This window comes from Poecilia latipinna, unplaced genomic scaffold (assembly GCF_001443285.1).
Source record: "Poecilia latipinna isolate Pla-1442-1.1 unplaced genomic scaffold, P_latipinna-1.0 Scaffold704, whole genome shotgun sequence".
In the NCBI taxonomy this organism is placed as follows: domain Eukaryota; kingdom Metazoa; phylum Chordata; class Actinopteri; order Cyprinodontiformes; family Poeciliidae; genus Poecilia; species Poecilia latipinna.
The window spans coordinates 237,814-265,454 of NW_015113320.1; the positions used below are offsets into that span (position 1 = coordinate 237,814).

A 27,641-nucleotide genomic window follows, 5' to 3' on the forward strand; every position below is an offset into this window, starting at 1 on the left:
ACTTCAGAAATGTCACCGACCCGATGTGAGTGGCAGCTGCAGCCGTGCAGAGATCTGCGGGCGCAGATATGAGTCGTGGTTAATGGGTAGAGCTTGCCGCCATCAGATTAAATCTTCTGGTTAATTGTTTGACTGACAGGAAGGAGTCGGCGAGACATGACAGCCTTGGCAGATATGCATGCCTGTTTTTTTTTTGTTGGCTGCAGAAATGACAAGAGATAACAATAAAAACAGAAACTTGCAAAGTTTTTGTGAAGATTTGCTGTTGCTTCTGAAGTCTGCAGCTTTAAAGATGTGCAACATAAGCGCTTGTGGTCAGCGCAGGTTTTGGCGCTATCCTGCAGCTAGCATAGCTTGATTGTTGTGAATGCTAATGCTAGTTAGCATGACCACTGGTGATGGCAGATCTTCCTGTAATTCTAAGTTGTTTCTCAGACATTAGCACATTTAGCAGTGAGTGCAAGTTTGATTGACAGCGCTAAGACCCTCCTCTTGGCTCTGATTGGTTGTTTTGGGTCGGGAGCCGTGAATTTCTCCAGAAGGTAGTAGCAGCTCAGGGAGGAGGCGGAGGAGGTCGAACTTTTCACAGATTATCTATCTCATAATAAACTGTCATGACATGGTGACAGTTTTGGAAAATATGTAAAAAAAAAAAATCCTTTATAAAAGTTACATACTACAACTTTTAAGAATTGTATTTAACCCTGCATAGTGGTCACTACAGTGGACAGCTGTCTAAAAGCCATTTTCTTGTGTTTCTTGTGGATTTTTATGTTATAAATACACACAGACCACTGAAGTGGACACTAATGCATCATAAAATACACTATCAACTACTGGCCATCAGCTGCAAATGTTAGAAATTATTTTTGTTGAAGCCAATATTCAGACAAAAAAGCACACCATCTGACCCGGTCCCTCCTTCTACTGTGGACAACTCTTGCAGGTAAAAAAAATATTGTGACATCAGATAACCCCTAATGAACAATACTACTGATGTATTTTTCAAATAACGTTGTATTTGGAGAAAACTACAATTGATCACCTAAAAGAAATAAAAACAAAAAAAATTTTTTACAAAATGTTTTTCCTACCTTTTTATTATGCCTTAGGAAAATAAAAAAAAAATTGGAAAAAAAATCCTGACAGAAAGGATCATAATTCATGCATGAAAGGGTTAATAAAAATGTGACTGTTCGATTAAAAACGCTGCAAATCATACAACAGCTCTTCGCTTGGATGACGTGGTCTTCATCAGATACCACTCTCAGATGCAGCTCTCCACATGCTGATACCGAGACGGCTGAGAAACAATAAGCCAAGAGAATCGCTGAGAAAAACTGAAAGTGGATGAAAACAGAAGCGCTCTGGGCTAATTTTAGATCGAGGCTATTAAGAGACTCAACTATTTCTCATCCGCGGTAGCTATGAGACTCTGCTATGGCAACAAAGGCTTTAATTGCTTCTACGAAAAACTCTCACATCTGCCTTTAAAGGCGTGTGTGTGAGTGTGTGTGTGTGTCTACCTGCGTCCTTTGCCCTCTCGTGGACTCCGGCCAGGAAACACACCGACATGTCAATTAGTTGTTTTTTTTTCTTCTCTTCAGTGAATCGTTTCCCCTTTCTGTGTCCATCCAATTACAAAAATGTCCCAATAGGTTTGACATCTAGGTGCGTTTACTTGTAACAGTCAACCACTTTTCATTGAAAAATAAAACAAAAAAGCCTCCCAGTAGACTAGAAGGTCGACTCTAACTCTGACTCAGAAGAAAATGAATACATTTCTCAAGAACATCAAACAACAGGGAGCAAGAAGTTGGAATCAGCGGACATTTAGTCCCCGTACGCGGCGTGCCGGAGCAATTATTTGAGGCTCGAGTGTCGTGTCCAAACTACAAATCTTAGACACGAGTTTTCGCCTTTGATAACAACAACAAGGCACAGGACGTCAACGAGCTCCACTGCAAACGTCACAGTGTTTCAACTTACAAAAGAAGAGCAGAAACTTGTGAACACGAGCCACAAAAAAAAAAAAAAGAAGAATCTGAGCTCAGTCAAGTTCACATGAAAAACCCCCCACGGCTGAGCGCCTCCTAACGAGAGCAGGTGAAGTAACAAAATGACGACTGGACCTCTTTCATTCGCCAGCTTCAGTGCTTTTCCTGGGAAATTACTTTTCAACAAAACACACCTACACACACACACACACACACACACACAAAAATACAGTGTTGTATTTTGCATCCTGTTTTTTCCATTCAGTTAAACATAACAGTGACTGACACCATCATGGCTGAAAGGAAAAAGTTCATAGTAGCAACAAAACTAAAAGAAATGCCCCCCCGCCCCATCCCGTCCAGCTGGGGTGAGTTTTATCTTTTACTTCACTTTCTACACACTTCCGGCTACACGGACTGTTTGGCCTATTTTCAGACGTGTGCGTGGGAAACGTAGCGCAAAGTGAAGCGCGCGCGCCGTGCCGTCGGTCTCCCATTTTCAGAGCGCGTTGGGAGCTTTTCCAAGCGATGCCTATCTTGTTATTTCAGTGTCTCTTTCTGAAATGTTGCTGTTGTCGAAGCCGAGAGCCGGAATCCGTTTCTTTGGAAGGAAGCGCAAAGCTACGAGTCACTTGAACTTCAGATGAAACCTCTCCGCTTTATTCAGAAGAGCGAATCTGTGGCAGCTCGATTTCACTGCATATTGCTACTTTTTGTGTGTGTAACAATATCAGAATTACAACCGTGGCATCTCCATCTCTTTGAGTTTGCAAACTCAAAGTGCCAGTAGTTTTTATGAGTCCGTTCATATTTTCTGGAAACTTGGTGTGTAAAATGTTGTAAAAATAAAAACAACAAACAAACAAACAAAACAAAACTTTTTTAATTTTTATGGTTTTGCTTTGTCGGTGTTTCATGCCAAACAGCAGCCATGATACCTGGACAAATGCCATAATGCAGCTTTTAAAAGTCCTCCAAACCATCCATCCATCGTCTCTTCCCGCTTATCTGTGCAAAATCACATTGGAGCTGGTTCCCAATTCCACAGGAATGTCCAGAGTTGATATTAAAGATCTCACTTAATCCAAAGTAGAAATAAACAGACATCTTTGCTCTCTCACAGTGGGGGAAATTGGGGAAAAACAAATGTATCATCAGTGTTTTGTTTTTTTCTCTCTCTGAAGCTTAAATATAAGGTTTTGTGCAAAAAAATTGGAGTTGTAATTAACCAACCTAACTTTGATGGAAATGTTTTGAGAGGAAAAGGTGAAATAATTTGGTGTACCTACATGAAGGTCAACCCTGGGATTGGCTGACAGCTCCTCTCCTCTAAAAGTCTTCCTCATGTTGGACTTCGGAAACTAATCGCGACTTGCACCAAAACTAATCTTATAGTGGATTAGCATCTGCAGCATGTGCACAAAGATAAAAAAAAAACAGCAAAGTTTACAGGGAAAGTTACAAGTATTTGGTCATGGATTAATAATATATGGATTGATAAAACATCTTAGCTCCTTTTAAAGCCGTGATGATCACTGTATTGATCGCAGTATGAAAGACTATCCTGTTTAATGCTATTTGTATGGGACGTTCTAATGCACTGCTACGATAATCTACCGCGATTTCTCAAGGTTTTTTGGGACTTTATCTTAAGGGATTCAAATTAACGCTTGCACTGATTGCCCAAGTGACAAACTAGTGTGGGAAATAAATTTAAATTTATGTCTCGCCAATTATTTTTTATTTACAAACACAAGCTTGTATTATTTTGGTGGAGTTCAATCAGATTAAACAAGTGCCATCTGTAAAACTCAGTGGGTCTGCTAAAGTATTTTTACTGGGCGTTTTAATTGCCATTCAGGGCACAAAATAACCTTTTGTTGCTCTTTGCATGTGCCAGGCACCGGGGCAATATTCATGTTTTCACACTAAAAAATACGACTCTCACCGATTTGGCCAGAAACTGAACCTACTTTACATTTTATCAAATAAGATCTGCTGTGGAGAGGACGTTATGCTTTCTTTTATTCTTACAAATGTCTTCATGCATGTGTTGGTATGCATATAGAGTACCTATAAGAAAGTAGTCACTTTCCACAAATATGGAACAAAGAGCCAAAACCCTGAGTGCATTTAATCTATATTAACCCCTCCACCTCTGCTTAGAGTTGCTCTTGAAACATAATCAATGAAACAATCAAAATTCTGATGTGTAACGACAGCAAAATGAAGCCTAATGTTTCAGTTGTGTGTCCTGGGACTTTGTCTTTTTGTGTTTTTGTGGTGTGAAGCACTTTGCGATACCTTGTTGCTGAAAGGTGCTACAGATTAAACTTGATTGATTGATCGATTGATTTTTTACTTAAAAAAATTCAAATGTAAGCACAAGGCAAGGTGTGCTGAACAATCGCTGGTCAACTAAGCTTTTCAACATGTTTAAGATCAAAGTCATGTTGGTTCACATTTTCAATGCTGTCCTTTGCCGCATTGGATTCGATCGCTACTGAAATACTTCCAAAAACCAAACTGTAAGATGCCGTTTGATCATTTAGTTTGTGTTTTGTCAAAGATGTTTGAAGCATCATTTGTAGCTTCGAAAAAAATCCTCAGAGTAAAGTAAAAAACATCACCAGTCTGTGCCAATGAAAATAAAAATCTGACGTTTTGAACTTTCAATCATCAACTTTATTAGACGAGTGAGAATGAGGTTGTCAGGTTTGCATGCGGTGAAACTTTGTGCATGTTCAACCACGCTGCCAGATGTTGACACAGCAGGGCTGATGTGTTTGAGGGCGTCGGGCCAGAAACTCTATCTACGTTTGACTCTCAGCTGAATGTTTCTGCACCGCTTTGTTTTGACAGGTCACATGACTGGATGTTCGACAAAATAACGATATCAGAGTTGAACAGATATCCAAATCTCTCGTTCTTTAGTCTGGTTGTAGATGTTTCCCCTTTTAAGCGAAACGGAAGGAGAGCCGGTTTGTGATGTAGGATGTGTGTGTGTGTGTGTGTGTGTGTGTGTGTGTGTGTGTGTGTGTAGTCATTATGTGGTTTCTGGGTTTGTATGCCACGGCATACAGTTTGCGTGTGTGTGTTCTTTAACTCTTTAACTAAGCAGGGTTAATTATGTCCAGAAATGGGGGGAGTTTGGAGCTCCACACTGGTAATTCTGGCTCAGATCCTGGTTTATTTCTGGGTCCTGTGTAACCAAGATGCACCATCCACTCTCATTACTACATGCAAACTCAACCGCGCACACATGTCCATGCCTTTTAATAAAACCCAGACCGGGGCCTTGGCTATTTTTCCAGAGTAAGTGAAACCAGGGAAGAGGTTAAAAAAAAAAAAAGGAGTTTTGCTCTCCAAACAGCTTTCCTCAAGGCTGTCACTCTCACAATGACTGGATGTAGCTATGTCACAACCAAACTTATGAATAATTCAGATCTAAATATGGGGATGGCTTATGTTTCCAGCTGGACGTGATTATTTGTTAATTATCCGTCTTCTTGCACTTCTGCTGTATTTGGTAGGACGAGGTTTCACTTTTTGTCACCCACTCTGTTTCACGAGGGCTTGGGTGACACTGAGAAAAACAAAATCACCCGGCCTGTCTGCTTATTGGAAATCAAGTCATGATGACGCACAGGTACAACAGGTCCAGGAGGAAACCCCAAACATCCCTCTCTAGTCTCTCCAGCAGAATTTGAGGGCATTACCAGACCAGACAAGATATAAAACCTTACAGAATAATCTGGAGCTGCGTTTATACGAGACTGTTACCTGAAAATTGCTGGTATTTTTTTTTTTTTTTTTAGTGGGGAAGTATTTAGACTGCACCGCAGACAAGCATGACTCTGCTGTAGTTGTCATGCCAGGCCACTAGATGGCGCTGTGATTATTCATGTTGTCAAAATGCGCATGCGGTTTTGAGCCTTAGCTTCTGTCACCTTGTTAGCTAGCTTCCAGTTGGCCTGCTTTGTAGACCTTTCAGTGGAAAAAGAAAACATTTAGGTGGGTTGTTAAAATCTGAGCTGCTTTTTAATACATTTGGCGCCTTTTTAGAAAATGTTCAGAGGAAAATTCTTTCGAAATAAGTGTCATTGTGTGACGAAAAAGCACAAAACTTTTGATAAAATGTTGAGAATATGTCGAATGTGATATCATCAGTGATAATTCATTGGTTCATCAAGTGTCACTAGGTTGTAAAATATAAATCCTGGAGCAACGTCATCATTTAGAAGGACATAGCGATGATGCCAAGCCTCGTTTTTCGTGTGAATGAGACGCCCTCTCACACCGTCACACTGCCTCTGCCAAAAAGCTGCTTGGCATCAAAAGGGAACATTTTTCATGGGTGTAGACATTCACAGCTCTACAGCTTTACCCACAAATGTTTTTTCCTAACAAATGTGCCAGCATTTGGGGGGAAATAAACAGGTCTCCAACTGTATGAGATTTATTGCCCCTACATAGTGTTACAAAAAGGAAAACAAAAAAACTCAAAAAAACAAGCAAACTCGAACTCATAGATTTTAGCCACAAAAAAACCCTTCAAAAACTGTTGTATACTTAATTACTATTTAAATAATCAAATCAAAACTATTTTTATCTGTACTCTGCCAAATTACATTAAAAAGATGTTCAATATTATTTAATGTTAAGATGTACTTATTGAAAGCATACAGCTATTTATTAATATTGTAGTAGTTTGTTGATGGGTTTTATCAATACATTCTGGTACAAGAGGCCCTTTGAGGAAATTCATGATTCTATAAATCGTGTATGATTTCCCGAAATTTACTTAAAATGTAATATTTCTCCACATTTTCCAGAATAGTCTCCATCGAGATCAGCTCCTAAATCCTGAATGTTGCTTGTGGGAAGTGTTTATCGGAAGAGTTATCCCCTTTTTCAAATCCAAGTTGGGTTTGAAGAGTGTAGACGTGTCGCACAAATATTACAATCTAAAGAAGCAAGAATCTACCTTGATTAGATTTGTAATTACGGGCCCGCTAATCCTGACCTCCGGTGGAATGCAGGCTTTGACCTCTGCACCTTTTAACCCTCCGCGACGCTGATAAGACTCGGCTGGCAGCAGTAACGGCGTCTTTGATTGTCAGCGCCGACGGATGTGACACACACGGACTAACGAACGTACGAAACCTCTCGCTGCTCGGCCGACAGGGAGAAGCAGCTAGAGAGGAGGACACAGACACACTCGTCCTTTTCTCTTAAAATGCCTGATTGATTGTTTTTCTTTCTTTTTGACCTGCATGTCTGGCAGCTCCTGCGGAGAGCAGAAGGGCGCGCTTCCACCCTGCTGTGCTTTTTGGACACGTTATTGACGTGACCATCTAATGGAAGCCAGCAGCCGTCTGGGTCCTTCTGAGAAATCCTCTTTCAAACAGATCAGGTGGCCGTACATCACTCTTGTGTCAGGGCTACCTCCAATATAGAAGTAAAACTGTTAACATATTTTAATTAAAACTTAAATTTTTATTTAATTTTTTTTTTTTTTAGGAATTTAGAAAAAAAAAGTTACGTAGTTTAATGGTTATGACAGAAATTTTTTTTGCAAATTTTAAATTAAAGGAGGATGAATGTGTTCCCTCATTAACTCAAATCCCCATTTGGTCTTTTTTTCTTCCGTCTCTTGACCGCAAAAAACTGTTTGATTCCCATGCTCTTAAACTGTTATAAAATTACGGAATAATCATAAAAACGATAAGATCCAAACGTATGTCACTTAATTTATCCGTCCATTATTTTCTGAGAGTTTGCCATTGCGACCTATTTCCCATAAATTGCGGGTCTGGTCTTGGTTTTGGCTGGCAGACTCTGATGCAACTTGACGTTTTTATCACCCGAACCAGCTCAGCGTAGCCTCCCGCTAAGGAATAATTCTTAATGGAGTCACATAATCACATTTTAATGATGCGGACTATGAGTAGCTCAAAGAAAATTGCGTCAGATTGTTTTTCTGGTTCTCAAACTGAAACCCTCTTCAAGGCACCAGAGTGAGTCGACAAAACCTGGTGGCACGAAATCGGGAAAACTACAAAAACACTGACGGGACAAAGCGAGTAATATCCATAATAGACATTTTAATGTGAAAACATTGGCAGGGACTGCTCATTGTTCAAGTTATCTGAAAGAAAAAAAAAATCCATGAACGTAGATTTTTAAACCGATTTTTTAAAAAGATATTTTGCGATAACAAAACAAAATGTTCTGATGGAAATACATTCATGCATAAGAATAAATGTCAGTTTTTTTCTTCTTACCAGCTTTTACCTTTCAAAAATTATTTCTAATTTTCACTAGTGTGAAAAATTCAGTGTAGAGCAGAGAAGGCAAAAATAAGCAAACCTAATGCCGCGACCTTTAAAATTGTGCTTTTAATTTTGATGGAGTTGCTAAACATCTAATCCTGAACAACAACAAATGACCCCCGATGACAGCGAAGGAAGTAATATTTTCTAATGAGTCTTTCTTGACAAGCTGCTGCAGGCGGGCCTGATGGGGTCACCAGTTTAAACCCCCCGCGGAGGGCTTAGCCGCTGGACCGGATATGAACATATATTGAATAGTTTTCTGTGGCCGGCGACAATATTCCCTCGGCTTGCTGCTGTGCAGGAGACCAAATTGATTGATTGGACAATCGCCGACGAAAGATTTGAAGCGATCTGTTCCGTCAGAGCGAGCTACGACTTCCCCCTAAATCAATGTGCTGCTGAAGATAAAGGTTTGTTTAAAGCTATTCCGTCCATTTGGACTTGTTTACAAAAAGCACCAGTGCTATTACATGCTTTTAATTTGGTGAAAATAAAGAGGCGGCTCTGGGCAGATCTCCTGAAAGTGTTACTTCCTGTTTTGCTGCCAGCGGATTAATGGGTTGGCAGGTTTAAAAAAAACAAAACAAAAAAAAACACACTACTCTGAGACAGAGCTTCTGCACTCTGTCTCTAACTGACCAAATAATCCTCTGCACAAAGGTCAAACTGCTTGAGAGAAATCCTTGCTTCCAGTTGTCACATTTCTCCGTTCCCCAGAGTCTCTTCAGCTGTAAATTCTGATAAGCAAACGGCTTCTTTGAAGATAAGAGACTGAAACAAAGCCAATTCTTGTCTTCACCTCGGAAGATTTTTCTGTAAAAGCCGTCGTGGGTATATCCTACGGTTTCCAAAAAGTTAGGTGAAACTATTGAAGCACATTTTTGTCTTCAAATGCTGAGACAGAAATAGATTTTGTTTTTTAGTTTCAGTAACTAACCGGTGACATTCGCATGAAAATTTACCTGCTTGAACCCTTTAGTTCATGGCCTGGATGAGACTATTTCCATTAAGTTACATCATTAACTTCAATGACAAGCATTTGGTCATCTTCTTTTTTTGTAATTAATTAAATCAATTAGATTTTTAAATATTTAAGCTATAATTGTTTAAAAATGTATAGCATTCTGCTACATCATTTTGTAGCATTCCGGTATAGCGTTACGTACAAAAAATTCTCTTTGTATATAATTTACAACTACTACTATGAAAACAAGTGACACTAAGATTTTTATTTTTGTAATAAGTTAGATGAATTTATAGCATCTAAACGAGGGCAGCACAACACCAGCTACTTCTGAAGCTACTACTGGAAACTGTGATGTCCATCAGCTTGAATGTCTCTCTCATACATGTGGATGTGTCCCGTGGGCAACATTTTGCTAAGAAGCATTTCTTGAATAACTTTCTGACAGAATAGTTGCTTTCTCCACAGAGATGAGCAGAAGTGAGCTGTTTGCCGCAGTTTGCTCTTGGGGAATGAGGCCGTGCAAGGACAAAACAAGAACATTTGTAGAATTCCTCTTCAGAAAAAGAAAAAAAATCAACAAATCAGTAAATATCCTGATGCAGAGGTCCTGGGAAAAGGGTAACATTGTGATTAAATTCTCTGCTAGACAGAAGAGCACAAATTGATTCAAAAAGCTAAGTTATTGTTACTTTAATAACATATTACATCTCATGTGGATGTAATATGCTATTGAATTTCACACGTCAAATGCTTTTTCTGAGGAAAGCAGGTTATTGTTACAGGTAGGAACAATAAGAACATTGTATTTTTCATTAATGAGATGAGATTATCATCAACCTATTGTTGACCAGATAAGCTCCAGTTTTCCTTTTTATTCATTTTTAGGCAAAGCTAGGTTGACGTCTGTAGCACAGCCAGTTTGTACAGGAAGTCAGAAAAGCAGCCATTTCAAACACTGTATTAATTTAAAATGAGTGGGACTGTTTGGCCTGTCTGAGAAGTCTGGATAACAGCGGCTTATGCAACAGTATTATGTGTTTTCCAGGCACATGGTGTCATTTTATAGCATAATCCAGGCACTACGTTACCTAATTTAACACCTTGAAATTTGGCCTCTGTCTCTTTAAGAAACTCTGCTTTGAGAAGTCACCACAATAGCACTCCTCTATTAACTCTTTAACAATGATTTTAGCAGCGCTGCACTGAGAAGTAGCTCCTATGAGCTCAGCTGATGCTCAATTCCACCAGGTGTTTGCTAATAGCTGCTGGCTAGTCTGAAGGAGCTGAGTAGGGGAGGGCTGCTCTGTGAGGCGCAAGATTGGAAGCTGTACCTCTGAGGAGGAGTTTCATCTCAAAGGCGGCGCTAGGATCCACCCAGGCGTTTTGGGGTTGCCATTTAGATTAAAGGATTTCTCAAACACGCATCAAAGAGTCAAAGCAATGCTCCAGGTATGTTTCTGATGAGGGAATAACATCATAATAGGACGTAAAGCTCAAAAAGACAATTTTACATAAACCTGCCCCTTTATGTAGGGTGTTGCTTTAATTTCTGTGATTGAAAGCTGCCATTTTCCTCCAACAAATGCTCACATGCCACCAGTGTTCAGAGCAGCGTAAAAACTAAAACAACAAAAACTAAGCCAACAACTCTTTGGATGGATGGATGGATGCATGGATAGACTTGCAAAGAGGATAAGTAGAATATTATTTGTACGTCTCAGTTTTTGCAATCAACTTCAAAAGTCACCCATCATGAGAAAGAGTCCAACTTCATTTCACTATATGCATAAAAACAGCTGAAGGCTTTAGAAACGGATCGTTTTTGGAGCACTTGTTAGAGAACAACATCGTGGAGACCAAAGGTCGGAGAGGTGGTTGTGAAGTTATATAGGTACAACAAGATCCAAAGCTTAGAAGATCTCAACTCTGTTCAATCTGTCATTTGGACATGGAAGATGGAGCCAAAACGTTGCCATGGGGATGCTTGTACTCAGGAGAAGCTGGTTGGACTTGTTGAAGCTCAATGTAGAAAATGCTTATAAAACTTAAAAAACAAAAACCAGAAAGACTTGAGATTCGACGAGGAACCAAATGCGTCATAATGTGGAAAAGTTAAAGGGGTGTGATTACTTTTGCAAGTTTATATTGTGTAGCATTGTCTCTAGATGTCAGTCGGAGTGATACAGTCATAACAACCATGATCCTCTTCAAGCTGCAGTGCGTCAGTCGAATCCTCAATGTTTAGGACCACAGTCCTAATCAGATTAGAAGGGTTAAAAGGTCTGCAAAAAAGGGGAGGAAGGGACCTATATGAGTGTGAACGTGTGTGTGCGTGTGTGTGTGCGTGTGTGTGTGTGTCTAATAAGAGAGCAGATGTTACAAACCAACAGCCAAGCTTAGACCGTCTGTTTCTCTGATTTATTTCTCTGTATTTCTGACTCATTGAGTGACTGTCTGTCTCAGAAAGGATAAAGTCCTCGCAAGAGTCCAAGTGTCAAAAAGACATTTTGAGCCCTTAGAGCTTGTTTTATAGACACCAGTGTAGAAAATCAAGTTAGATATGGAAATTAGAGATCTGAAATGGTTTATGTAGCATAACACGGACAAGATCAATTTACCTTCAGTGGTGCTAATCCAAAGCCTGCATTGTACCTTTGTTTTACTTTTTTTGCACGTTTTCATACAGCACCTTCCAAAAGTATTCAACTCCCTGAGCTTTTTCATATTTATAAATATAAAAGGTATAAAAGTAAAATTAGCAAAATAACAAAAATTGAAATCGAAAAAATGTTCGCTTATTGAAATAAATAAAAATGGTAATTAATGGAGAAAAACTGTAGCTGGAATTTTATTGTGTGTTTATAAAAACTACAAAATACAGAAATGATGGATACAACACCCTTTGTTTTTGTGTTTATGAATCTGTTGGACTTTCAAACTGATGTGAAATTGATTTTCCCGACAAAAGCCATTTACGTCAGTCATTGTGGGAGATTATATTTATATATTTACGGTTAAAATTAAACAATTCAACATGTATTTGTTCCCTTCTCAAGCCTTTTCCCACCGCCAACAGGCTTTCTTCTTGAGTTTAGCTGAATCCATCTTCCCATCAGCTTCGACTATAACATTTTACTTTGGCATGCCACTGTTCTGTTTATCTTGTATGCCACAATAAGTTCCAGTTTTGGTGTCCGAGTCGAAAATAATTAAGACATTCATTGCCAAGAGGCTTTTTTTCTCCCCCAAGAAAGACAAAAACACAAAAAAGAAGCAAATCGTGTAAATTTCGTTGCACATTATCTGGGTTAATGTGGTTTTAATGTGATAAAATTCACCAGAATGTCCGTGTTTACTTCAGAGGGTTTAAAGCAAGCCCTTAAAACGTCATACCACTTGAGGTTTGGTTTGAAGCGGTTGCCAGCTAACCCGCAACCTCCGTCTCCAAGCGCTGTGTTGTTTGGACGTCGTCCCTCTCTCCCTCCTTCTACCTGAATCCCTCCCTCCCTCCCGCCATGGTCTTTGTTCAATGGGGGAGCCTCCGTCCGGCTCTTCCGCACGTCTCCGAGGCTTGACGTGCCTCGGCCAATCCACGCCACAATATTTAGACGAAGCGAGAGAAACAGAGAGAGATAGACAGAGATAGACGCGCTGGTTGTACTATAGGCCAGTGGTGAAATTCTTATCATCGTATATTCACCGTGTTTGTCCCGGTGGCTTTAAGAGCTGGATCCGTAAAATCCCAGAGGAGTAAACAGATCAGCTCCTGGGGTTTCTTACCAGGCTTTCACTCAAATTTCCCTTTATTTTAAGAGCGCTATTAATGTAACGTTATACTCTGGAATAGTTTTAGTTGGACAGTTTTGACCACGTAATCACTTCACGGAGGTTTATTCAGCATTGTCCCGAAGATTTAAGTGGTTCTTCATGTGTGTCTTGGTCAGTTGTTTTAAACACCAGATATATTATGTTCGCCCAAACACGATCTTCTTCGGTTTTGCAAACAATGAGCATTGTAACGTAGAGGTAAAGTATTATGTAACATGGATGTGGGGAAATCCTGGAGGTTTCATCTGCTACGTGAAAGTCGATGTTCCAAAACCGTTAGAGAAAGTCAGCAAATATTTTAAGAGTTTACGATAGGGAGAAATGCAGCAAACAAAAACAAACAAATAAATAAAATAACAACCAAAATTTTGTGCATTTAGCAGCTGGACTTTCAAGAAGTGGACATAAATCGCTAGATGATACCTGAACAACATTTGCCACACAGGAACTTTACAAAAGAAAATCTTTCCTTGATAAAATAAGATGTGTTGCTGAATCAGAGAATTATTATATTTCGGTGTGAAAAACTGCTTTATAAAAGATAAAAACAGCAGTCTGCTGGATGTCGGCGTTTCTGTTTTCTCTGTCTGGGTTGAGGGGTGAAGTAGACTGGTGGTTACTAATATATCTATCCTTCTCCCAAAAAAAAAAAGTAAAAAATTTTTGACTTGAGAATGAAAAATGGCCATGATTTTTCTCTTGCAAATTTTTGATTTTTCAAACTTGGAAATCTACAAATTATGTTTGTTGAAGGAACAGTTTCTTGTTATTTTTTAACTGTGGTTAAAAAAAAGTGAAACAGTCACAGTTCCTTAACCGCTATGAACTCTAAGGATGTAATGTTGTCACATAGTTATGTGATCCGACAGGTTCGGTCGTGTTTCAAGCATTCAGTGCGGTAGGACAGCTTGAATGAGGGACAAAGATCAGCCTGATGGTGAGAAAATACCTTACTGAAATACAAAACCTAGGCATCTGTAAGCCCCGCCCCTTTTTGGTGCCAATTATCCCAGCTGCACGTTCTGAAAGCGTGCAGAACCCATTTTCCCACTGGTTACCACTGAGAAATGGGAAGCTGTGAAATAGCTTACACCTAAATGGAACCAAAGAAGGACAAACTTTAAAAAAATAGAAAATAAATTCTACGTAGCAAGGGTCGTAAGGGCAGTGTAATGTGAATATATAACAACTTCTAACAATTTTTTAAAATTTTAATCATCTGTACTCTGAGCCCAGTACTTTTTTGCTATCCATCATAAGTTTACTCAAAGTTAAAACAACAAAACTCTAAAGGCATTTTTGTTCACCCATGTCTTTTTGACAGCTCAGACAAAATACAGCAACAATTTAGTCATTTTCGGCTGTTTCATCTGTTCGGGGTAACCAGACACTGAAGTTTTACACAACCCTTATGATTGAGAGACAGTCAATATATATATATATATATATATATATAATAAAGCAATAATCCCCTCCAGATGTAATCTCACCCATAATTTTCACAGCCATGCTTCAAACATTTGTCATCTAGAAACCTCTACAATTATGTTTTTCAGAGGAAAAAAAAACAACAAAAAAGAAAGAAAGGGAAGCAGTGGGGTGTTTATTTTTGGCTGGCATCATGGCAGTCTGCCTTCTTAAAGTAGCAGCGGTGACGGTGGCGGCAGCTGGGGCAGTGGAGGCGTCTGAACCGCCGCAGCCGATGCCGTTTTGGGTCGCAGCACCTCCCTGTCTGACTGAGACACCTCCGTCATCAGCCGGTCATCTTCCCCTCCCTTGCTCCATCCGTCACGGGTCCGATCCTGACTCCAGAAGCACTCGTCACATCCTTGTGGCTTTTCCCCTCCCACATGAGCGCATGTTTGTCTTCGTGCATGGTTTTTTTTTTTAATGTAAACATACAGCCGTATTGTAAGTGTGTTTACAGTACAAAGTACAACCACAACACCCAATCTCTGTGCAAACGAGAAGAAAGCAGCTCTTTCTGCTCGACTGGATATCGGTACAGAGTAGGGCTGGTCTGCTGACCGATTAATAATCGTCTGGTAAAAGGTGCTTAATGATTTATTCTCTTTACAGAATTGAAGCTAAAACGAGTTTTGGCTAGTCGGTTTCATCTTAAACACAAATTTATACACTTATTGTACAGTTGGGCTTTGTTACTGCTCTCTATATTTTTGGTTTTTTTCTTCCAACAAATGAAAAAAATAAATTTGAACATTTAAACCTGGCGAAGCTAAACCTTTGCCACTTGAGGAGTTTTGACTAGTTGCTTTCATCTTAAACGCAAATGTACATATTTATGGTACAGTTTTTGCTTATTTCCTGCTCTGAATATGTTGTTGTTTTCAAGAAATAAAGAAAATAAATGGCCGTTTGAACCTCGTGAAGATAAAAACTTGAGGAGCTTTGGGTAGTTGTTTTTGTCTTGAACGCATATTCATTGTACAATTTTGGCTTATTCACAGCTCTGAATATATTGGGGTTTTTTCAGCAAACAAAAAAAGCAAATAAAGATTTGAATTGGCTGAAGCTAAAACAATGCCACTTGATGAGTTTTGAGTAGTTGTTCTGATCTTAATCCCAAATCTATACATTTATTGTGCAGTTTCGGCTTGGTTACTCTCCAAATGTTTAGGTTGTTTTTTCAGTGAATGGCCGATTTTGAATGCACATTCCAATTAACGATTAATCGTTTGCTAAATTAGTTGGCTATTATTTTAATGATCGATTAATCATGATTAATTTGATTAATCCAATTAATCACTATTAATCGCGATTAATTCGATAAATCATTTCAGCTTTAGAAGACTCCCTTCAGCTGCAGGTTCTGGACTGCCTCCAGATCATTTTTTCCGTCTGGAATCGACCGTTTGCGGTCTACCTGGCTTCGGGGTTTGCAATAGCCGGCCTCCCCAAGCGTGAAGAAAGACATTCTCTTGTAGATGCACTTCAAAGGAAACTCCAGCTGATGTTAACAAGGGCGTCATTGATTCTCTGTCCTTCACTGAAGGGGGAGAATCCCGAACGAGTAGGCTTCCAGTTTCTCCTTGACCTCGAGTGACTCGACTAATCCGAATTCAAGCTCCGAGGAGAACGGTGGAGTTTTCGGGAAGCGGCGTGGTGGTGAAATGCGGCTTCACAGAACCTGGGTTTTACACCTATCATGGAGAGATGTGTTGATTTTGCTATGGGAACTAGAAGAAACAAAGCCTTGCTTTTTTTTTTTTCTTTTTATTGTTTCTCAGCCACTTACAAAGTGGAACATTTAAGAGGTTGGAACAACACGGCGCAGCACGGAGTCAGTTATGGTCAGCCAGTGACGTTTTCCAACCACATTTCTGACACACCCTGGCTTTTTTTCCTGCTTCGGATCTCCCTAAAGAGCATCACACACCACAGTCACGGCCTCAAAAAGCTGGTCGCAGCCGAAGACAAGTCCGGCCTGCTGGACCTGAGGCTGTTTTTGCTATAGAAGAATGCATATTTTTGTTGTTATTCGTCTGTAATGAGAGATTAAATTCCCTCAACAGAAGCCGGTGATCTTCAGCCGTCGTCTTGGATCAAAGAGGACGGCTGAGCGCTATCAGAGCTCTTATCATCCTGAGCAAACCACTTTTCAGAGGAGAGATAAGCTAAAACAATTGACGCATACCTTCGAATTTGTGAATGGGAGATAGTGGTTGTTTTTTTTTTTTTTTACAATATACTGAGCTTTCCCTAACTTTCCGTTGTATGCTTGAATCTCGTTGAACTATTTATCCGTACAAAGTTTGGGAGCAAAATAGCGATAGATTTATGACAGGATGAGAGTCCTAGACGCTTCAGGCAAAGAAGAATACATATTTTTGTTGTTATTCGTCTATAATGAGAGATTTTTGAGGTCAGATCCCTTGATACTTCTAAAGTTTTCTTCTTTAAAATCACGACCCCTCGTGTGTTTTGTTGAGACACAGGAAAGAGGAAGTAGAAGAAGCAAGACGACATGATGGTGTTCAACATTTCTTGTGAAGAGAAATTTCAGAAAGCGTGTGCAGTTATTACTTTGATGCAAACATAGCTGCAGTTTTTTGGGGAGGGGGGGGACAACTGTCTCCACCGGCTTTTCACTAAGAGATTAACGTTTTTGCTCATTATCTTTGAAAATTAGATCAGGCTCAGTTAAGTTGTTCCACAACATCTACAAACAGAATATTTTTTACTTGATTTTCAGTTTAGTTTAGGTCTGGACTTTGACTAGGCCATGCTAAAACGTGAATATGCTTTAACCTTAAACATTCCATTCTAGTTCAGTGTTAGTGTTGTGTTGGAAATTGAATTTCCATCCCCGGTTAAAAATCTTCTGCAGCCGTTTGTTTCAGAGCTGCACTGAAATGAGTTCCCATTAAACTCCAGCTCCCCAGATCCCGACGCTCCCATCACCATGGAGATGATGAGTTCAGGGTGACTTTTGCACTCTTTTTGTGGCTGCTGTGGATTTTATTTGGAGGTGTCACAATAAAGAGGACTGAATACAAAATGAACTCTAAGCTGTTGAGTTTTGGTTGTAGACAACCTTTAAAATCATCTGTTAGTTTACTTCCACCTCGTGGTTACATGCACTATTTTGTGTTGCTCTACCAAAGAAATCCACAATATTTCCTTTGCAAAGAGCTTTAAACTGTAAAAACTAATTTAAATAAATGCATAAAGGCTCATAGACATTGTAACTTGATACATCTCACTATTTTAAAGTAGAGTAACTTCCAGCTAGGGCTTCACTAACGTAGCTAATGGCAGTATTTTACTTTAATTGTTTTAAAAAGTGGGAAACAAAACCATTTGTTAGCATATTTATACCTTTGTCTTTCCACACGTGACAGACCTGTAAGGTAATAATAATTATTGTCGCTATCAGCTCCTGGGGTTTCTTACCATTAAAGTAGTGAGTTTTAGCGATCAGAATCAAAAATCCTGAAACTCCCAACCAGCATGTCCAGCTACAGACTTCATGAAGGGCTGTGCTCTCAGATTTCCCTCCAACTTCTCAGAGTAAACACTCTCCTCCTCCCAGGAAGGTTTCCTACAGTGAGGTTTACTGTGGCAGCTCCTATAAGTCAAATGAGTATGTCATGAAATGTGGGAAAAAAAGAGAAAGAAAGAAACTACTGGCAACATTCCTCCTCATCACTCCTGTTATTCTTGGCTCAGGCAGTGCATTCTTACACCTGGACTGGACCACACTGCCATGTAGTCTAGGAACGCTTCTATGTATATGGAACTGACTGCACACACACACACACACACAAGCCCTCCTCAGTCAGTGATCAGTTGTGTCAATTTATTTAGATTAGGCCTACTCTTTTTTTTTTCAAAATAAAAGCCAAGAACGTGTTCAATAAATGTGCTTGAATAATAACTAAATGATTAGAAGGTTCTGGGAAATATAAATCATATGTTGTTGTAAATATTTTTCAGCTAATTTTTTTCATCTCCAAAACACTCAAAATCAAGCCTTCCCCCACCTACCCCAGTTGAGACATTACACTCAAAACAAAGCAAATCTCCCACACCCACACACACCACAAGTCACAGCAAGTGTAAATAAAACGACTTCTTATCCTTAAACACTCATTTATCATCTGTTTCTACATCCAAGATGGTTTTAATTGTCTTTCTCTACACACAAACTCGTTTTTATTCGTTTTGAAAGCACGTTTAGATCAGATATAATCAGATTTAAATATTGCTGCAGTGGGTTTTTTTCTGTTTAATGTTTGATAAATCTAGCACCCACTGAACGACTGTTTTATTTACAACATATGTTGCCTACTTTTTAAAGCTCTAGCGACCTTTATTGAAAAGTAAAAGAATTTCTCACAAGACCGGGAATCGAACCCTCGACAACGTCACCCACTGCACATGGTGCGCGCGCACTACTAAACTCTCGTTAGCTAGCTAGCTGTCTCCCCGCTCTGCGTTTTAAAATGACGCCGTTTTCTTCCTCAAAAAAAAAAAAAAAGTTTGTGGATACAAGATGCGTCAAAGTACGCTTAGTCGTGAGCCGTTAAGGCACTTTTATTTTGAAAATACCAACCGGAAGCTCGCTTGCTCTCCAATCCATTTGAGCGAGACCGTGGAGTAGGCGCTCAGACCAAACATCGCTCAAGCTGAGTCAGGACCTCTGCTGGCTCCTCAGTCACACACAGGCTCTTTTGTTGGATCTTCTCCTTCTTCTCTGTGATGGATCCTCCACCCACTCTCCTCTCTGGCGGGTAAACCGTGGACTTTACTGCTCGTATGATGGGAATATATCGCCGGTGCGCTCGGCCCCGTGGATGTACACAGCCTTGATGGAAAGCATGTCACCGCAGCAGGGGAGCATGGGACAGAACAGGTCCGACTCTCTGACGGGTGACGGCAAGCCGCTGCCCGACAACAAGAAGGTAACGGGGAGCTCGGACTCATTTTCGGGTGTGCGCTTCGTGACACTCGACCTCTGTTAAGGGTCCGCTAAGGAGCATTTGTTGATTAAAAACGGAGTTCAGGTGCCAAAACTTATACTATAAAAACTATATCTCGTATATTTCAACGTGAAATAGTTATAAAATGCATTCTAAACGTGCTATTTTCTAAATTGTTCCTAAAAATGTTGACTAAGTATTCGAGATGTTTGGAGGTCATTATTTACTAATTGTTTAAGTTATCTTTTTTAAAATATGCCTCTGCTTTTACTTTATTAGAGAAGATATTTTACTGTTTTGAAGAAACATTTATGGAGTCTGTGTGAGGAGTACGATAATGAGGAAAAAACGTGACATACCACCAACACCTGGGAAGCTTTTTAAAGTTTTTTTTAGGTTATTTGCGGATTTATAGATAGAATAAAGTGTTTTAGATAGAAAAACAAACTTAAACCAAGAAAATCCTACAACACGATTTTCGCAATAATATCAATGTGCAAAAATAGACAAATTATTTTTGAATTGTAATTCTAAGCCGTTTTTTTAGTAGAAGTAGCCATTGTCATTGTAGATATTTCTCCCTCAGATTTAGCAGAATCTCCTTGAAATGCTTTGAGAACTTGTTGTAAACAGCGCCCCCCTCGCTTGCGTGTTTAAAGCTGGTAACTGCATCTATGCGCAGAGTATCTTTTCCAAAAGAGCATTTTTAAATGTACGCAAAAATCTGTCATGTGCATTACTTAATTATTGTTTTGTGTAGCTTTTCTAACTGGTATGTCTTCTCTTTGCTTTGAACATAACCCATATTAATTGGTTTTATGCTTTTACACCCTTTGCAGCACCCTGTGCTTTAACCACGTTTTTTTGGTAGTTCATGTCTTGGGATGGTTTGCTTTATTTTGGTTTTACTGATCAATAAATCATGAAAGAAAAGTTAAGGATTAACCCGACTCCAGAGACTCTAAAGATATTCAAAATATTCATTTTGTGTTGCAAGATGTGTAATTGAATGGATGTTGTGTAAAATTGCATTTGCACGTCAGGTTTCCTTTTCATCTTCTTGAGTCTATCAGCAAACCCCTCCCCCCCAAAAAAAATAAAATAAAACGGTGCTATTAACGAGACTCTTCGTCTCTCTGTGTCCCTAAAGTTGTGTCCTCCCAGTCATTCATCACATTCAGAAATAACAAGAGGTTAGGTTTTTTGAGTGACTGTTGTGCTTTCAGTTTTGATTTTTGCAAAGAAAAAGAAAAGAAAAGTCAACTTGGGCCTTTCTGAAAAAGGAAACACGACTGGTGGTCTGCGTTTAGGCTCATCTGATCGCAGCAGCAGCCTGTGGCTTTACAGCTAATCAGAAACTGAAACTGGATAAAGTCTAAAAATGATCTAAATGTCTGTGAGAGCTGGCTTGTTCTGTCACTGCTAAACCATTTATCCCTCCAAGCGCTCAGTCTGGTGTCCCGTGATGCTCATCAATGGTGGGGTTTTTTTAATGCTGGACTCTTGTGACAGTGGCCTATATGTCTCATGTAAGTCTGCTAAAAACAGGAATGTTCCAGGAATGTCCTGGGTTAAAATGAGCTCCGGAGTCATGTTTAATTTATGTTGCACTGTTAGTAACTTGTTGTGATTTTGCTTATCGTTATTGGATTACCGTTTGGTTGTCGTTGCAGCTGAGAGGATGTCGGCCCAGGCCCTGTCAGGGAGGACACCTTTAGCCATCTTAAGAACAAATTCTGGGGAATCTTAAGGATTGTGCCACAGTCTCTGCATGCTGCTTCACTCCCTGCGACCTTTATGTTTTAGTCTGTGTCATTTCCTCCTCCCTTTCTCCACTGCTGCTGGCTCTTCTGCTTTTTCTGTCAGTCACAAACCTCCACCCTCCTCCACCCTTTTCTCTTAAATCCTCAACTTCCAGCCATTAGACAGCATCACAGAGTGCTGACTGTGGACTTTCTGTCCCCCGCCCCACCAACCTTACCATCGCAGAATGTAACCGAAAACACAGACGCAAACTTTCACCTCTGCGTGTGCTCTGACTCATGTTTTGTGTCGCTCTTTCTGTCTGCCCCCTCAGAAGATGAAGACCCTCGCCCAGAGGCGACAGTCGGCTCCCTCGCTGGTCATCAGCAAAGCACTTACGAGATCCAGAAGCGCTTCCAGGTACCTGCAGTACACACCTGTCTGTGCTCCCATCAGAAAGGATCTGAAAGCGGTGCCGTTAAAACTGCCGACGTCCCGATCGACTTCATCGAGGAAACTCTACTCCCGATATCCGTTCTCGTCGTGTTTCCGTGACATGTTTTTAAAAGACGACGGCGTATTTTTGTGTGGACGGCTTGCTAAGTTGCTGTGCGTGTTATTTTCTTTTCCTCGCTTTTCCCACATCATGGTGGCCCCCCGAATATGCATAGAGAGCAGCTGAAGCAACAGTCGTTAAATTTTATGACGTTTAAAGCAAAACGTCATAATGAATAGAGACATTTATTAACTTTTCCCATTAGTTTTGTTTGCAGAGGATTAGCTATAACTGATTGAAATAAACGATCAGCTTCACGAGCAAAAAAAAAAAAAAAAAAAATTACACCAAAACAGAGAAACATGGAAGCATTAGCCTAGCTTAGCACTTCCACTTACTGCTCAACACAAAACAATCGTAATGGAAGGTTACTGAAGACTGCAGCTGTTAAATCTTAACTGCATTTCAGGTAAATTGTTGTCAGGACATTATACTTGTAGCTTTATTGACCCAGTTTAATCCCCCCCCATGTTTGAGCAGCATATTAAGGCTGACCTATAAAAAAAGAAAAACAAAATCCAACTGGAACAAAATATCTGTTGCTGTCAGGAAGAAACGGACGTTATTGCCGAGTTAAATGCTGCGCAATCACAAAACTAATTCATACCATGTGTGTTTCTCACCAAACATGACGTTGAGGTTAATTATCAGGCCTTATTGGCAAATTCCTCATCTTAAATGACGCCGCTCGGCGTCAGGGGCAAAAAAAAAAAACACAACAAAACAAAAAAATCCTGATTGGGACATTGGTGGCTGAGTCCTCCGCAAAATGCATGATGTGATGGATGCAGCGGCAGTTGAGTTAGCTCTAAGTTCCTCAGCGTGTATAAATGTTTACTCCCGGTATGACAGACCTTTCAAACAGATTAGAAAGTGTAACCCGTGTGAATGAAAAATCCTTTCCTCCAGTGTTCGCCCCCCCATCCCTTCTACTCCACGACAACATGTGCCGTCACTAACAGCGGACTCTGTTAAAGATTCTGACTTGACATAACATGCCTTCACCAATGTCCGCCGAGCGTTTTCACAACCGCTGTGGAGCATTTTGCCAAGTCGGTCGCTGAGCCGATTCACAAAGCTTTCATGTTTTTGTCACTGAGTTTTCCCCAGGAAACACCAAGCGCTGATTTGAGAGGCTGATAATGCATAGATTAAAGAAAGGGAGGAAAAAAAAATAAATTTGAGCCTCGGAGGCTTGGGATAAAATCAACAGAGGTTTAAAACCTGGATCTCTGGCGAGTGAAAGTGGAAGCTGTTTGCTTGCTGATCTGAGTGAGATAGATTGTGGTTTTGAATGGCTAAGTCTACGATTTAGATATTTGCTCAAGAGTTATGTTTTCCCCTAGTTAGAGTAAAATCTCAAAGTTTGGCCTTGGAGGCTCACTCACTCACTCTCTCTCTCTGCTTACTTATCCCTGAGCTATCGGTCTTTTCATCACCACCTTCCCCCCCTCCACCGTATCACTCAGATCCCTTCCTTTTCCTTTACCAGGGTCGGGAATAAGCCCTTCCAATCCCCTTTGGCCGCACTGTTTATTTACAAAGGGCTTTGTTTATCTTCTAAACTGCGGCTAACTCTCGTCGATGCCAGCTTCAGAGGCAGGCTTACTCTCTCAATCTGCTTCCAGTTCTCTTAAAACCTTTTTACAGTCCAATGCCGTCAATGCCAGGCCGTATCTCAGGTGTGAACCGTTTTTAGCGTTTGTGGATGGAGTTCAGGTTTGACTGCGTGAAGCGATGTTTGCGGAGGGGCCGGGGAGGTGAGGAGGGGGAAACTCCCTGCGCTGTTAAATGGCTCGGTTCTCTTGGGGCAGGATTTGTGTGTTAAAGAGATTTGGGGAGACATATTCTGTTGGCAGGTGTGGTGAGAGGTTGAGAAAGGAACTCTATTGACTGAAAGACAAATAGTCTGCATGACAGAGCCGCTTAGTCTGTCCCAGTCTGACCTGACTGCGTGCGTGCGTGTGTGTGTGAGAAATGAGAGTGGATGTGGAGCCAGGACTTGACTCTCTCAGCTGTCACTCTTAACCTTTGACATTAAATTAGGAGCTGTCGGGAGGGAGGTGTTCATTTATCTCCAGTTGAGCGTTGGGGAGACGGGTCAACTTCTTGAGGTTTGCGACTGTAACCGTCAGAAGGTTGAAGTCCCGGCTGCAGCTAACGCTGCGCTCCAGCCGTTTGCCAAAACAGCCAATTTTTGTAATAAATTGGTTTGTTTTGTTGGGTTTGTCTAACCCTGTGCGTGCCTTGGAAAGAAAAGCACTGGAACCCTTAAGCCACATAAATGCAGTTGAAACGGATAAATAAGTGCTTCCAGCAGCTCCTGGCAGAGGCTTCAGTATCATTGCATCACCAATGTGCTCTTTATGCGAGTAAATCCCCTCCGAGACGGGAGGGAGAGAAACGAAAATGTACCGTTTGCGCCATTCATACTGTAACAGTGCAGCTATTTCTGGTTTCGCTCGTCTCTGCGTTTAGATTTTTATTTATTTATTTTTTTTTACTGGGAAGCGGGAATCCGGGAGGAAACTTAAATATACGGTGCTCCGCACATCCATTCATTTTCACTTTTCGCCATGTACAACTGCTAACTTCAGTGTGTCGGACCAACACAAGGTGGTGCGTAAAAGTAAAGTGGAAAGGAAAGGATGTTGAGGTTTTCATAAATGAAAATCTGAAAAGAAAAGTACGCACTTGTATGCGTTATTTACTCCAATGCCAATGACTGGAATCAAACACTATCGGCTCCATATAAAGGCCAGCTGGTTAGTAACTGAAGTCCACCTCAGTGTAATTTAATATCTATAAATAAGGCTGGTCTGTGAAGGCCAGGAAGCCAACTTCGCAAGTTTGCCTTTTTGGAAGAGTGGCAAGATGAAAGCTGCCGTAAAAACACACAAAGAAGTAGTTTGTCACAATCCTTTCACTGGACACAATAAACGTATGGAAGAAGGTACTCTGGTCAAATTTGTCCCAAACTGAACGTTTTGACCTGAATGCAAAATGCTACGTGTCACATTGCAAACAATCCTCCCCACGGTGGTGGCTCCGTCATGCTGTGGGGACTCTGGAAGCTGGTCGGAGTTGTCGGGTAATCTAGATGCAGCTATTAAAAACACGACAATCCTGCCTGAAAAGCTGCTAGAGGCTGCAAAAGACCAGAAACCGGGGTGAAGGGTCAACTCTCCTCAGCAACATAATCCAATCGCGCCAGATCAGATTCGGCCAATCAGACCCCAGATGTTCAAATCTGGTAGAGATGGATCTGAAAAAGATCGCAAGACTTCCAGTTGGTTTTTACGAAGTATTGAGTCAGGCTAGCTGAACGCTAAAGCAGGCCACTTTCTTCAGTTTGTCTGAAAATATCCACAGTGACTCCCTCTGCTGCGTCTCTGCCAACGGAGATGGAGATGCAACAAAGGAATAATCTAATCCGTCAATCTCCAGGATTTTTTTTTTTTGTAAGAGATTATGGAAACCAACCATAGGATTACACTCATCATCCTTAGGGAATTAAATTTCTATGCCATTGGAGGAAGATGGCAGCATTGTAAAAAATATGGAAAATTATGACTTGTAATCTGGTGCGTGCCAAAGTTTTCACTTTTTTCTTTTTTTTTTTTCTCAATTTGCTGCAAAGCTGAAAAAAGTCATTTTGCTACTACTTAAAGCAAAAGTCTATCAGTTAAAATCCCGATAAATGCATAGACATTTCTGCTGCAAGTTGACAACATTTGAAAAAACACCTTTTTACACAGACGCATAAGTAAGAATGGGTGATATTGACTTGGTTATTTCGTAGTACTATTGTAATATCAACAAAAATGACAATAAGCAGCAGTTATTACTTTTTTAGCCAACTGCATTAAACGGCAATCACAGCCTCATAAACATAAACACTGCTTTTGAAAACCACACAGTTTATAATTAGCTTCTTTAGGAGTCCAGTCAGATTAAGAAGTGTGATTCGTTACACCAACTCTGCGCACAGTAACGATGTTTAATCATATTTTCAAATTTATTGATACTCTATGGAAAAGTTAGTAAAACCAACAACCTCAACAATATGGACAGCTTTAGGGGGTTTGAACATCATACATTTATCGAGACGATGATGAGTCGAACTTATCATGGTAACTTTATTGTGATAAACGATGTGATGAAAACACACAAGCATTATTTTCTGGTTTGAATTGTGAAACAGCAGTGGCTCATATCCTCTGGCTGCTTTACTAATAAAAAAGGGGAAGAATAAAAGTTTCCTGACCTCATCCTGTGAGTTACTGCATGCGTTTCCTCAACTACACTGGATCTGTTGCGATCTGGCGGGTGACTTTATAATTTTTGCATTTATTTGTTGCAGCGTAAGGTCAGTCAAGGAAAAATAACAAGAAGGAAATAATGGCGGCTGTCGTCAACAGTATTAAATCACCGCGGCTCTAATCGAGTTTGACGGCAGCCATGAAGAAAAGCGGCTACTGTGGATTTGGATGGTACAGGGTGGCGTGTGTCCGTCTCGAATGACGTCTTTTACAAGCAAAACGCTCTTTGTCTCCGTACGCTGCACCGTGAACGGCTGCACGTCTGGAGAACCTCTGACTGGTGATGCAACCTGTCAGTGTGAAGTTCGCTTGGAAAACAAATAAATAAATAAAAGTGACAGTTCTTCTCTTACAGTCAGCGTCCGTAATTGCATTCACTTGTTCCTTGTTGGCGTTGGTCCGATGCCAGAAATATTCACATTTGTTGGAAGTTAAGGTGTCAAATTCGGCCCCGGCGGACGAGCAAATGCAGTCGCAAGGTTTGTTTGAGGGATCTTATCAACGGGGGGCAGACTGTTACATTAGTGTGTCGTTTCCTCTTGAAAGGCTCCCCATATTCTCTCGATGGACTCACTGTTGGACAGGGTAGGTAATGCCTTACTGTAGCAGAGGGACCGTGTTACCCGAGACATGGAGAATGGAGGTTTTTGGCATATGCATAAAGTGGAGGCAGGCCAGCAGCGTCTTTTGTGCTTCACTTTGACTTTAAAAAAGAGGGCTAAGATTGAACTTTGTGTGTTTACAGATGCACTGTTTTTCCAGTTTTTCATGAAGGTCTAACCTGCTGATGCCACTTTTGATTTGTCTCTAAGAACCGTAGTTAACAATGTTCCAAATATTTTCATACTGGGCTTCCTGTTGCAGGCTGTCGGTGTTAATAATAACAAAGGCATCACATTATGTGTGTGTGGTGACTGTAAAACTACCTTAAACACGAAATGATACCGTCTTAAGCATCGTGTTTTACCAATTAGCATTCTTAGCATCCCTTACTGTAAACATCATACTATATAAAATCTGTATATTTAACAGTAAAGTTGTGACATGTAAGAATCCGTAAGCTATAAAACGATGTGAAATTGTTGATTTAATGTGAAGTTAATTGGTGAAAATAGTAATTTTTACATTTGTACAATCATTTTAGGAAAATTACTGTTATTTTCCCCAAGTTAAAACATCTTCACATCCCCAACAAAGACAAAGGCGTCTAACCATGAAAGAAGAAAAAATGTTGTACCCATAATTTTACGGTGTAATTCTGGCAGCCACAACTTCTAGCGTTTCACCTACAATTTCCTTTTTTTTCCTCCTTTTTTTTCCCTTTTAACAATGCAGTTTTCTTGTGGATTCTTGTAGATTCTTGACCAACAAAGTTCTAGAAAAGAGAAACTTACCCATGATGCATCCAGCTGTGCTGTTATCCGGACAAACTCTCCCTTGTGATAAT

General features: G+C 40.3%; 2 protein-coding genes across 5 annotated transcripts in view; one reads left to right on the forward strand and one right to left on the reverse strand.

Moving 5' to 3' along the window:
- Positions 1-26,381, reverse strand: part of rnf17 (ring finger protein 17) — a 123,792-nt gene extending 97,411 nt beyond the window's left edge. Inside the window, exon 1 of one of the 3 annotated variants that reach the window (XM_015045046.1) lies at positions 26,140-26,381. The gene's annotated coding sequence lies outside the window, so the exon portion shown is untranslated. The remainder of the gene's footprint in view (positions 1-26,139) is intronic. The other 2 variants (XM_015045047.1, XM_015045045.1) reach the window with 2 other exon arrangements.
- LOC106955090 (rho GTPase-activating protein 20-like) overlaps positions 1-27,641 on the forward strand; it is a 55,018-nt gene that overhangs the window by 9,888 nt on the left and 17,489 nt on the right. Inside the window, exons 1-2 of one of the 2 annotated variants that reach the window (XM_015045058.1) lie at positions 19,238-19,555; positions 21,651-21,736. In XM_015045058.1, coding sequence (XP_014900544.1) covers positions 19,448-19,555; positions 21,651-21,736 — 194 coding nt within the window. In that variant the 5' untranslated portion in view covers positions 19,238-19,447. Of the gene's footprint in view, positions 1-19,237; positions 19,556-21,650; positions 21,737-27,641 lie in introns of those variants that run through there. The other variant, XM_015045057.1, reaches the window with a different exon arrangement.